General features: G+C 48.3%; 4 protein-coding genes across 4 annotated transcripts; all 4 read right to left on the bottom strand.

The window, feature by feature from the left end:
* Positions 1 to 164: 164 nt before the first annotated feature.
* On the bottom strand, positions 165 to 977 carry EI90DRAFT_3030309 (uncharacterized protein; the record flags this gene model as incomplete). The annotated part of the gene is given in 5 exon segments (XM_039058202.1): positions 165 to 318; positions 333 to 438; positions 491 to 605; positions 625 to 702; positions 919 to 977. 3 exon segments carry the CDS (start codon positions 975 to 977, stop codon positions 494 to 496), a joined length of 249 nt encoding a protein of 82 aa, XP_038923248.1. The 3' UTR covers positions 165 to 318; positions 333 to 438; positions 491 to 493.
* Positions 978 to 3,923: 2,946 nt separating this feature from the next.
* EI90DRAFT_3030298 (uncharacterized protein) lies at positions 3,924 to 4,960 on the bottom strand. The gene has a single exon (XM_039058201.1). The coding sequence runs from the start codon at positions 4,900 to 4,902 to the stop codon at positions 4,381 to 4,383; it is 522 nt and encodes a 173-aa protein (XP_038923247.1). The 5' UTR covers positions 4,903 to 4,960; the 3' UTR covers positions 3,924 to 4,380.
* A 611-nt stretch (positions 4,961 to 5,571) lies between these two features.
* Positions 5,572 to 10,005, bottom strand: EI90DRAFT_788718 (uncharacterized protein). The gene is made up of 15 exons (XM_039068048.1): positions 9,966 to 10,005; positions 9,377 to 9,907; positions 8,956 to 9,322; positions 8,807 to 8,902; positions 8,661 to 8,748; positions 8,505 to 8,598; positions 8,362 to 8,449; positions 8,288 to 8,296; positions 7,556 to 8,232; positions 7,421 to 7,503; positions 7,352 to 7,371; positions 6,864 to 7,302; positions 5,966 to 6,816; positions 5,878 to 5,909; positions 5,572 to 5,820 (listed from the first exon to the last, which is right to left on the bottom strand). Exons 2-15 carry the CDS (start codon positions 9,585 to 9,587, stop codon positions 5,759 to 5,761), a joined length of 3,117 nt encoding a protein of 1,038 aa, XP_038923246.1. The 5' UTR covers positions 9,588 to 9,907; positions 9,966 to 10,005; the 3' UTR covers positions 5,572 to 5,758.
* Positions 9,521 to 10,745, bottom strand: EI90DRAFT_789943 (uncharacterized protein). The gene is made up of 2 exons (XM_039068051.1): positions 9,966 to 10,745; positions 9,521 to 9,907 (listed from the first exon to the last, which is right to left on the bottom strand). Exons 1-2 carry the CDS (start codon positions 10,410 to 10,412, stop codon positions 9,617 to 9,619), a joined length of 738 nt encoding a protein of 245 aa, XP_038923245.1. The 5' UTR covers positions 10,413 to 10,745; the 3' UTR covers positions 9,521 to 9,616.
* Between the last annotated feature and the right edge of the window lie 291 nt (positions 10,746 to 11,036).

Below are 11,036 nucleotides of genomic sequence, written 5' to 3'. Positions count from 1 at the left end.
TGATGATTAGAAACTCATACGGCTTTTATGGTGCAATGAGGCTGTAACTACCACTGGCCGTATGGGGGGAGGCGCCGGCGTGTTGCAAATGTCTCTTCTTCTCCTGATAACTTCTTAATCCAATGGTGTTCCTTTCCTACCTTAGGAAAATTCCGAATCGTGCCAAGCCCTGTGTTGTCCTCCTGGCGCCAGCAAGTGTTTGGAATATCAACAATAGGCTACCTCTATCGAGTAAAAAACTTTGCAGACAATGGTGCTTTGAAGCTGGAAAGTTTTGGTGGCTAGCAACTTCGCTTATTGTCTTTTTTTCTTTTGTACGACGCGGATCTAGCCATTCGGCATGCATAGCTAGCTCGATCGCGTATAGGAGTCCAAACCTCTGAAGTTCCTCTCCCTCAGAACTCCGAGGAGAGAGCTCATGGCTTCATTGCGCTTTACGTGTGTCTAACAACCTACGCACTTATTGGCTCAGCCTAACGCGCCCCCATAGCCTTTATATTATATTCTTTAAAAACAAGTAGAACCGTGCATAAGGACCCCCCCCCCCCTTCCGGTTCGTTATGTATTTACCGCAACGTGACATTGTTGCGACTCGATTCTCCTTTCTTGTCCTCATGAGTGGACAAAAACTGCACATGAAGCCCTAGTGTATATATGAGTTCGTTCACTGCCTTCCCCCCACCCACGCCCCCGACGACATATCTTGAGCGCTCCAAAGCTATCCAGCTTGACTATAAAGTTGTCCATCTGGTATGCAATAGGAGTGGGCGCTATTGTTTGAAATAGTTGCTCGTGCGCCTAAGTAGTACATCAATATGCAATCAACGCATCTGTGTAGCTCAGATGATTAAGTCCAGCTAGCGTGTAATATACTACGATAGGTATCCGACGTAACCCCTTTTCATGAGTAGGACTTACAGCCACGGGTTAATCAACGCACCCACTGCCCAGTAGTACTGGCGCGTGGAAGCCCACATGCACAACTTGTTCCAATTTCATTCGTCCTAACGTACCAGCTTACGCTTCTATTTTAGGATAAAAAGTTCCTCCGAGGAAGCGCTGTACAGCCCATTGGGATGATCCAATGCGGCCGCTCGGGCTGCGTTGGATAAACAAGTATTATGAATGGAACCCAACACTCGCATGCAGCTGCCTGCCACGTCGTGATTGTTATATATATCAAGTCGACGTGCCAGCGTTGAACACGCACGGATACTTATTTACCCTCAGATTTTCAGTGTTTCCCTTTCTTGTTTCATTTGTTGATAAACGCTTGCGGCGCCGCTTATTTAATTATTTAATGGCCACTTTTCGTGTATTTTTTTCTTGCTCTCCTCAGTACGTTCACTTACCTTGAACTGGGATGAGATATCTTGTTAGCGGTGTCTTGCAATTCGGTTAGCCAAAAAACAAAAAACAAAAAACAAAAAAACAAGCGCTCATTCGTGGATCAAGATTGTGAGGGACATATATGATGAGCCGCCGAAGAGATATCGGGAGATTACGTAGATAATCATGTGGAGGGGTTGTGTGGAGGATTACCAGGTGCTGCGCGTGGAGGTATCATTTCCCGCTACTTCTGTCGGGTCTTGTCGGTCCCGAATTGAATGTGTTTATTCGCGAGGTCCTCTATTACATATTGCCGATTCGCCAAAATCGAGGGTCCTCAGATTCCTTGGAACGTGATATTGGATTGCGCTTTGGCTTCCCGTGCCTTCTCTACTGAGTTATTGTCCGGCACGCGTTCTTCTCAATCTCGTATTCTGTCTGCCTTTTTTTGTTCCTCGATTTTACTACCCCCATCGGGCGGCAAGTATTCGGGCTTACTAAAGGAGAAGGTGTTGTGACCTTCGGCGTTTAATTTCCTTTGGATCCCCGCATACTGTATTCGGCGCCATTCTCTTCCACTACGTTTCAGACTTAAGCGATTCTCATCGTGAACACCGAGTAATAGCCGTCAGCCGCGTTCATCGTCGGGGGCTTGTCCTGAGGGCTTCATATGTCGACTTCTCAGGCTCGCGCCTTCTTCCGTTTTCCGTTCGTATGCTCTTGTTCTGTTATACTCTGTCCCTGTCTTCATGCATACTCTTTCCATGTATGCCTTGTGTCACCTTGCAACGTCGAAAACTAATTTCTTCTTCCAACAAGCGCCGAGGCCAGAAGATCAGTTGGCGGGTTCCGCCGCATCCAGGCGGCGTCCACCAGTTATGGTCATGATAGAAATATGTGCGCTTCCAGCGCTTGCGCAGCATGTACATCAGTCATACTTCTCAGTTCCCTCTAGACTCTGACTGAACCCCTGAGAAGCGGGTTGCTTGATTTGGAACGCCAAAAATCATAGGCATGTCATATACCTTGCATGCTCAGCTGGTGCCCATTTGATTTTATTCGAAAGATCAATAGTCGCGTTGAACTGTATCCCAGGGCTTGTCGATTGCGTGATCGTCGCCGTGCATACATACCGTGCCATAGTCTGTTTTCGAGTCCAAGGGTTCACTACCAGTAAGCGGTAGTATGATTCATCCATCTTAACGAGAGCTTGTCGGATTATCTTGTTATTTTTCGTGTATTCTGACACTACCATGCACTGCCTTAGGGCGCTCGACTCACAATTAGCTGCCTAAAGTAGTAGTCCGCGGGTTCAAATATCCGGAATAAAACAAACAAACAGACCAATCAAAAATGAGAAGAGCGCCCGCCTAAATGTGTGGGGGTCCCGAGGTCATATAGTCAAAATGCATAATTCGTAGTTAAATCATCTTCGGACAAATCCTTTGGACTGCTGGGTTTTATGGTATGTGTAATAACCGCCACCCTCTCTCAGAATCAGTTGTTCACCAACCAACTTGTACGTCCTCGTTCACTTCTCTTCTACATAGTTGGTGTGGCTTTATCTCCTCATTATCTATTTTCTCAGAGCATCGCCCTTAATTTTATTCAGCTTCGATCTTAATTGTGAATCTACGTTGTCTGAAATTTCCCCTTTTCCCTTTATCCTGTCCAAATGGTTCAGACATAGTCCAATTCTGCAGCGGGAACTTCCACCCCCCCCCCTCTCCTTCCGGATCGCTTCGTGGCAGCCAAATTTGGCGTATTTGGTTCACCCCAGCTGACCGCCAAATTGCGGTGCAAGGGAATTAAGTGCGGAAGGAACGGCTGTAGGGAATGAAATTTACAGGATCCGAACGGATGATCATTACAGCTGGCGTCAAAAAAAGCCGCACCCCTCATTTGGACGAATGGCCACCATTAAATAGTCAATTAGCAAGACCTTCCATCTAAATCGGCCGCGCAGTTGGACGCTTGCTGTAAGGAGGGCTATGTGGCCTTTAATTGTGGTACAGTGCGGCTCTAGCTAGTTGTCATCGGATAATAACATAAGGAAAGGCGCCAGGGCTATGACAAGGTCTGGGGAGAAGCGAACTCGCGCCCAGCAGCCCCCTGTTTGCTATTTATCCGACCTCCTGGTCTCAGCGAATGGAATTGGGTATGATCCCGAGCAGAAGGAGTTCCTTCCGTTTATCATCATCTGTATCATAATGATAGCAATCCTTCATGCTAACTTCAACTGCGCAAGGGCTGCCGCGAACACATTCCTCTACCCATGTATGCATGCATGGTTAATTTACGAGCTGTCCACCGGCATGCTTGTAGAGCGTCCTGCTTGGAAAAAACTGCATGCAGCTATCGCGTATTGCGTTTGCGAGTACGTTCGTTGGTGCTCATGAGTCTCCCGCATCCGGTTCCCCCGGCCCTGATGTCGACGCTTCATACCGCGAGTCTGCACCATAGAAACTGCGGTACGTCGCCTGAGATTAGATGATGGACTTGATACATTCTATCGAGCACTACCGAACACCTCCGCCCTACTATCTACAGGTTTAATTAAGCATTGAAAGTAGATGCATGAGTAGCTTAGCCCAGCCGAGCCTCTTTTGTATCGAACCTTTATATGCTCACGAGGTGCAGCCAAGAGGTTCGCTGCGCTCGATCGCGTCTGCACGGGTTCCACCCCGAAAAACCGGGCGCCGGGATGATTGAGATGAACACAGGGGTACGAGTCAAGCGAAGAAGCACGCACGGGAAGATGATAAAGCGGAAAGGCGTCACGGAATGCTTTGCCTTTCCTTGATCAACGCGCGCTCATTGTGACCAGCTGTTATAACAGGAATCACTTGCTGCTGTCCCTTCCGACCTGCAGAAGCATCTTTTGATCCTTTAGGATCCAGCAGAACGAATCACATACGATAGCGAACTATGACGACGGTGTTGCAGATGACTGGGAATGATCGACAATGGCTGTTGTACATCCCAGCATTTGATACGATACACAACATATGGAAAGCCAGCTTGGGTCTCGCAGCACGGTCTTGACCCGTATCAATCAACGAGGAATCCAGACCAAAGGCTTTTAGCCAGGGAACGGAACAACGTATAGTGCTTCAAAGCCTCCAGCCTGTAGTCAGGCTTCTCCATCCCTTCGCTTGACCGTCTTCTGTCGCCAACAACTTCACATTTCCTAACTTCGGTAATGTGTTCAGGGAATTCGCCTCTCGCCACAGCCGTACTGAGCTGCTGCGTCACAGGGACAACGTAAAAGATTGGTCGCGTGCCAACCATCGTGATGCAAGGAATCGACATGCTGTCCTTCCTCTCCAGACCAAGCCGAGCTCTGTTGCTATTATTCATCTGAAAGGCTGCAATAGCCTCTGATATGACCCGGGGCTCCGGATCTTTGGCACTCAGTTCAGTCTTGCCTTCCTGTACGACAAGAAGAATGGTTGACGCGTGATGGAGAAGGCAGACACCGGTTTGGACCATTCGCGTGGGATCTCCGCAGATAAACAAAGGTACGGCGTACCGGGACCTCAGGACGAGGCTACGTTCTTCGAAACCCAGCATACGCAGTAATTCCCTAGCAAAATCGTCAATCGCAGACTCTTGACCTAGTATTTACGCGAACGTGAACCGGATCGGACACTGAAAAAGTGGACAGACAAGTGACGTACTTGCATTGGCCCCTGTGACGAGATCGAGATACATCAATAAACGATGGGTATTATCGTTCGCAACTTCGCTACTAACGTCAGCATTCACGAATTCAGGGTCAATATTGTCTTCAAGAGTGGCGGGAAGATCTCGGCCAAAGAAATTCTTGGCCGATTGGTTTCGAATGACGATGTTGTAAGCCTCTAGCTCGTTGGAAGTCCAGTCGCTACCGGACTTTGCTGACCGAATGATGTGGGACATAGTTCCGTGGTGGCGTAGCAGTAGGGAGAATGCAGCTGCAGCGGTGATAACGTTATGCTCTATTCCAATCGAGGCTGGTAACGCAAGTTGAAGCTACGCACTCAAAATCAAGGTAGCACACGTGACTGAGCCTGGGTTGGCACTTTCCGCCAGACATACAAGCGTAGCGGAGTTGGCCGAATTTATACCCAGGCCGATTAGTCATCTACATATTCGTCTATCCGCTAAATTATTCTGCACAGTTGGCAATATAAAATCTCGACGCTGGAATGATGCCATCTTCTATGGATATTCCTGACACATGAAATGAGCTTTTCGCGCTTAAGCATCGGCAGTTTCCATATATATATATGTAGTTGACATATTTAGACAAGGATCATATGACGTCTACATATACAATATAATTTCATTTCATCCTTCGCGCAGTTCCCACACTGCACTGCACATGCTTGCCAGACTCCATGGACGCCAAAACCAGGCAGCGTGGGCAATGTAAATACCACCTTGATCACGGGTTGTGAGCAAGCGCTTCTTGATCTAGCTCTAGATAATCCTTGATGCGCTCCACAGCTGTTTGGCCATTCAGTGCAACCCACACGTGTGCGACTAACAAATACTGATACTCACAATTGAAGTCCATCTCGGCTCGTGCGAGTACCCTGGTTGTAGGAATTAGAATTAATGGCATTCCACTCCATGAACTGTATGGACTAACTCCACAAGCTCCATTGAAGCCTCAGCAAAAAGGATTGCCTGATGGTTCACGATGGCTACCGAACCTTCGTGTAGTCCACTGATCAGTGCGAACAGCGTCGCGAGAAGCACGACGAAAGACCCTAAAACATCGTATCTCCATTTGATCCACATTTGAGCCAGCCAGTATACATGGTCCATGGTTTGAAACTTGTCGACGCGTGAGTAGAACCGATTTTGGTATATTAGCTCAGTAGCATATGCCCTCACATGAGGAAGGCCATGTAAAAGTTCATCAAACCCTGCAAAAACTGGCGAGAGGCTGATGGATTTTAGTCGTCGGAGGTCCCTTGCCGCACGGACAAAAGGAGGCGCGATGCGAATATACAAGAAGGCGATGAACATGGCCAACAGTGTGAAACGCGGGACACTGAATACCATAATCAAAAAAGATATGATGAATACCAGCGTTCCACGGAGAGCGTTTCGCGAGGACTCGTTTAAAGCGTCATCAACGGTGCCTACGTCTGCAACGAACCTATTGAGAATCCGCCCTATTGGAGTCTTGTCAAATGTTCGAGTTGGAGCACGCACAACCCCGTCCAGCATGGAGATGAAAAGCGATCGAGATGCTTGGAGCCCCCCCCAGTACCCAACAATGACGTTCAAAAGAACCGCCAGAGCCCCGGCAAGAGTGATCGTGAGATACAGAAGTAACCATGGTAAGGGGTTGCTCGAAGGAGACGGGAGGGTCAGAAGACCAAACCCTATCTGCTTGATGACGTAGTCCAGCCTGTCCGTTGTGTCCCGATAAGCGTCCGCCCATTTGGCGATGTATAATTGTTCTGCAAACCCAACTGCGCGTATAAATGCCTAAATGGTTTCAGTGGAGCTTCAATGTAGGAAAAAATGCAACCAACCACTAGTAAGAACGTAAGAGCCCACGACAGCCAGCCTGCTGATCTAATGTACAACAGATATGTCTGCGTCGAAACTCTTCCCTCCGCATGCGTTTCCTCGTCAACGGGCGTTCCGGAGCCGAAGCTGACCTCGTTTTCATCTCCATATACTGTCTCTGAGCTGTCATCCGCTACCGAAGAGGGGGGATCCTCGCGGGGAGTCACGCTTGGATCATCTTCTCCCACGACGTCCAGAATACCCGACTGCCGGAGTTCCTCAACTGGACCCTGCTTAATAACCTGACCACCCCCAAGTTCAACAAGGTATGAAGCAGCGGGAAGGCAAAGCGATACGTGGTGCGTGACAAGAATTATTGTTCGGCCGTGCGTGAGCTTGGCTCTGGGATTAAGGCAATGATTGAAGAGGTGACGTGCAGTATGCATGTCTACTGCAGCTAGGCTGGTCTTTGGGTCAGGACTCATGGAGAAGCACGAATCAGAGAACTCACGGGTCATCTAAGAGAACCACCTAGCTCCTCGTGTTAGTAAAATAGAACAGAACAGAAGGGACTATCGACCTTGCTTGGCGCGTATATGGCCCGTGCCAAAGCAACCCTTGCCCTCTGACCTCCCGATAAGGACACGCCCTTCTCTCCAATCTCTGTATTCTCCGAAAAATTAGTAGTAGCTCGGATTCGTCCGCCTAGACCCACCTGTCTGGTCCCGAGCATCAAGAATCCGTAAATCAGGTAGCAACGCGCAAGCTTCCAGGACTTCGTTATAACGGGTCACCTCGAATGGTTGATGATATACAATGGTGTCTCGTATGGTGGCATTTTCAAGGAAAGGAAATTGACCAGCATAAGAGACGTTTCTGTTCCCTTTCATGAGGTGCAAAGTGCCCGACATACGATCCATCTCGCCAAGAAGCGCAGAAAGCAAGGACGATTTCCCAGAACCAGTGGGCCCAGTGACCAAGGAAAGTGTACCAGGGGGGAAATCCACAGAGATGTCGCTCAGAATGAATGAATCAGGGGTGTTGAAAGTTACTTGACCATCCTGACGTCCACCAGCATGCCAAGCGAATGTTCCATTTCTAATCCAAGCTTTGGAAGCTTCCATCTGGCTGTACGATGTCTGGCACTCCTCGCGCTTCAGCGTTGTGGCCCAGTCTTCAACTTCCCCTTCTTGAAGATACGATTCAATTCGCCGCAGAGAGACAGACGCTTCCAAAAGCGCGAAAATCTGACTTCGCAGCTCCTCCATTGGCCATCGCAACCGAGAAAGTAGCGATATCGAGACAAAGGCCTTCGACACAGTGAGGGGCTCCCTAGCAAGCATGGTGTACGAGTAGAATGCAGCGAGTGCAGCCGCACTCGGTAGCCAAGCCCTTGAAAGAAATATGTCAATTGAAAGATTAGATAGAATTCCGATTTCCTAGATACCAGATGAAACTTCGATGCGAGGAGCAATATGTATCAGATTCAGAGACTTCATACTCATTAGTGGTTGTTCGCACCGTGATATGGTTGAAACTATGTATTCTTTTACTCTCCATGACAGCTCTATTTCTCGAGCATCTTTGATTTTTTGCGTCCAGTGTGATTCTGAAAGTTGGATTGGTTATTCTGGGACCCTCCTAGTAAAGAGATCGATACATACCCCCTCCCGTGAACTTGAGGGAACGAATAGATTGGATGAGCTCATTGACAAGAGACATACGATAATCTCTTGCTTCCCAGGATGATTTCGTAATCTAGCGTTGGAGTGGTCGCCTAAGTCACGGAGTCTCAAGAGCGGTGCAAATGGAGTACTGACCGCGATATTCCACTTTGCCAGAGGCCATATGATAATGTATGCTAAAAGCACAACAAGGACACCCATAAAAGATGACCATCCTAGTTCACTTCAAAATCAATTAGAGCATTCATGGGGTTGATGACATGCCGTCGGACGAAAATTACCTGTAGAGAAACCCAAAAGCGATAGCAAGGCTCACAAGTGCAGCGAGGACGGAAGAGAATCCCCAGAAACGTTGGGCGACAGCTTCAGAATCACCTCTTGTGTTCCCATCAGTATTCTGCGGTGCCACCTTAAATAATGATTCACTTACGAGATTAAGTTTGTAATCCTCCCAATTCTGGTACTCTGACTCTCAGCTGCGCTGTTCTCTCCCAAGTGAGTTCTGTCACCCCCAACCTCTGATCCCACATCAACACCGTTCTCGCTGCTCTCAGAGATTATCCCCCTTGAATCATTTCCCTTGAGCGCTTTCCGATGCAACATACAGAACAACAGGCCTCTAGTCCGCTCATAAGCACGTCTGGAGTGCCACTTACGGAACAGCTCTGACTGAGCAGATAACATATGCACCAAAAATGTGATAAAGGCAAACTTGTAAGCATCGTAGTGCTTATTTCCCGGCGAGTGGTCCTCAAGAGAACCAAGTATCCTGCTGAGACAGTAAGCCGGCACAAAACCTACAAAACCTTGTGAAAAGCTGTGTCTGGGGCTGTTGCTACGGCGTCTCGTACCTGCCACGGAATTCCACAGCTTCAGAACAATATCGATGAAAAGATCTAACGAATTTGAGGACAAAAGAGACCAGAGGAGGCTTTTGGGATGTTCCTTCTGGACCTCGAGGTATTTACCAAAGATATTGGCGTGCTTAAACGTGGGTGGGAGGTCCCATACGTCTTCACTTCGCAAAGTACGTTTGGAAGCCAGCTGAAAAATGGGCTCCATGAAATTGAAAGTGATCCAATTCCACAAAGTTACGGAGTCTTCGGGGGACGAAAGTTTGCTGGAAGGAATGCCCCCACAAGCGCAACATTGGGAGCTGGCAAGATGTGTTGCATGGGGTATGTAGCAAGGATAGCAAGCATGATTAGCATGCTTGAGACGGAAATGGCGTAAATCGATATGAGGGCTGGGTGTGTAGGGTAGCTGGACAATGATTCAAAGATGCCGAAGAAGGAGGCTATCAAGTTTAGTAGGATGAAGCAAACCAGCCAGTAGGGCACCGTGGGCTTCCTTCGCACAAGAGACCTGGCAAATGCATAAACCTATAAGAAATGCACGGAGTGAAACATTTGTGACGACTCGCTATCGGAGCACACTTACCCAAGAAACACATCCTGCAATGAGAACCATGATACGACTCAAGCCTAACCCTTCAGACAGAGCCGATACAACCTGAACAATAGACAAGAGTAGCTGAAGTACGAAGGCAACGTCGATCGCCCTGCATTTCCATGCGGAAGGCTCCAGCCGCGGGGCCGTGGCACGGCCAAACTTCTCAGGCTGTACGAGATCATCAAGTGTTAAGAACTGACAGAATAGACGACGAAGGTAATTCGTAATTCCTGCGACGACTGAGACACGCCCAATTCCCACCACCGTGGCTGAGTCGAGAATCGCCATAAGTGAAACATATGACAAGGAAAGAACAGTAAAAAATGAGAACAGTGTGACCGAGTTTATGAGAGTCCCAGGATCGTCCATAGAATGTATAGTCCATTGTTTATCTTGGGATGCTCCAACGCGCGATAAAAGGGTGGACCGATCCATGGATCCTCGTCTTGTATTTATGGTAATAAGGCCGAAGGTGAACTGATGATTAGAGACTATCAAGAAACTATACGGCTTTTATGGTGCAATGAGGCTGTAACTACCTCTGGGTAATGACATAAAGCAAAGCGCTGGGGCGATGAACAGATGGCGATTTCTCTCCTTTGAGAGGTGCTTTTGTCTTCCTGGTGGATCTGGGTACGCAAGGATCCCACAGTTCATCATTGACACTGCAACTCGACTCCTGGGTGCTAAGCGGACAGAAACAGCCCACAAGTGCACGGGGTAGGCGGGTCACCAGCCTTTATTTAACGGGAATAGAATGGAGTTCACATCCCCCTCCTAAATAAAGTAAAAAGAACAAAAGACTTCGTTGGCATGGAAGTCAAACTTGTCTACAGACGATGTGATATGCACATAATCGCCGATCGGATCACTTTCCCTTTCCTCATTTCACTGTGTCCGGACTACAGCCGTTTTCAAAAAGACCCACCGGTTCCAATCTAGCGAAAGGGGTCTGGGTGCAGCGCCCCTCTACCAAATTTGAGCCGTGGCGTCAGGCGATTTACCCAAGTAGAGAGATCCCTCGCGATGTCGTCAACTACATAAGTAACTTTTTTTGGT

This window comes from Cantharellus anzutake, assembly GCF_015039405.1.
Source record: "Cantharellus anzutake strain C23 chromosome Unknown EI90scaffold_2, whole genome shotgun sequence".
In the NCBI taxonomy this organism is placed as follows: Eukaryota; Fungi; Basidiomycota; class Agaricomycetes; order Cantharellales; family Hydnaceae; genus Cantharellus; species Cantharellus anzutake.
The sequence above is the reverse complement of the archived record's forward strand: the minus strand, read 5'-3'. Positions and strand labels throughout refer to the sequence as shown.

Excerpts from the sequence above, each read along its gene's own strand:
- EI90DRAFT_3030298 (XM_039058201.1), bottom strand. The coding sequence starts at position 4,902 with ATGCTGGGTTTCGAAGAACGTAGCCTCGTCCTGAGGTCCCGGTACGCC.
- EI90DRAFT_788718 (XM_039068048.1), bottom strand. The coding sequence starts at position 9,587 with ATGGAGCCCATTTTTCAGCTGGCTTCCAAACGTACTTTGCGAAGTGAA. Across the intron at positions 7,303-7,351 it reads GTGGTTCTCTTAGATGACCC|CCTAGCTGCAGTAGACATGC; the intron begins GTGAGTTCTCTG and ends CCCAAAGACCAG. Across the intron at positions 5,910-5,965 it reads GCTTCAATGGAGCTTGTGGA|GGTACTCGCACGAGCCGAGA; the intron begins GTTAGTCCATAC and ends TCCTACAACCAG.
- EI90DRAFT_789943 (XM_039068051.1), bottom strand. The coding sequence starts at position 10,412 with ATGGATCGGTCCACCCTTTTATCGCGCGTTGGAGCATCCCAAGATAAA. Across the intron at positions 9,908-9,965 it reads TTGCAGGATGTGTTTCTTGG|GTTTATGCATTTGCCAGGTC; the intron begins GTAAGTGTGCTC and ends CATTTCTTATAG.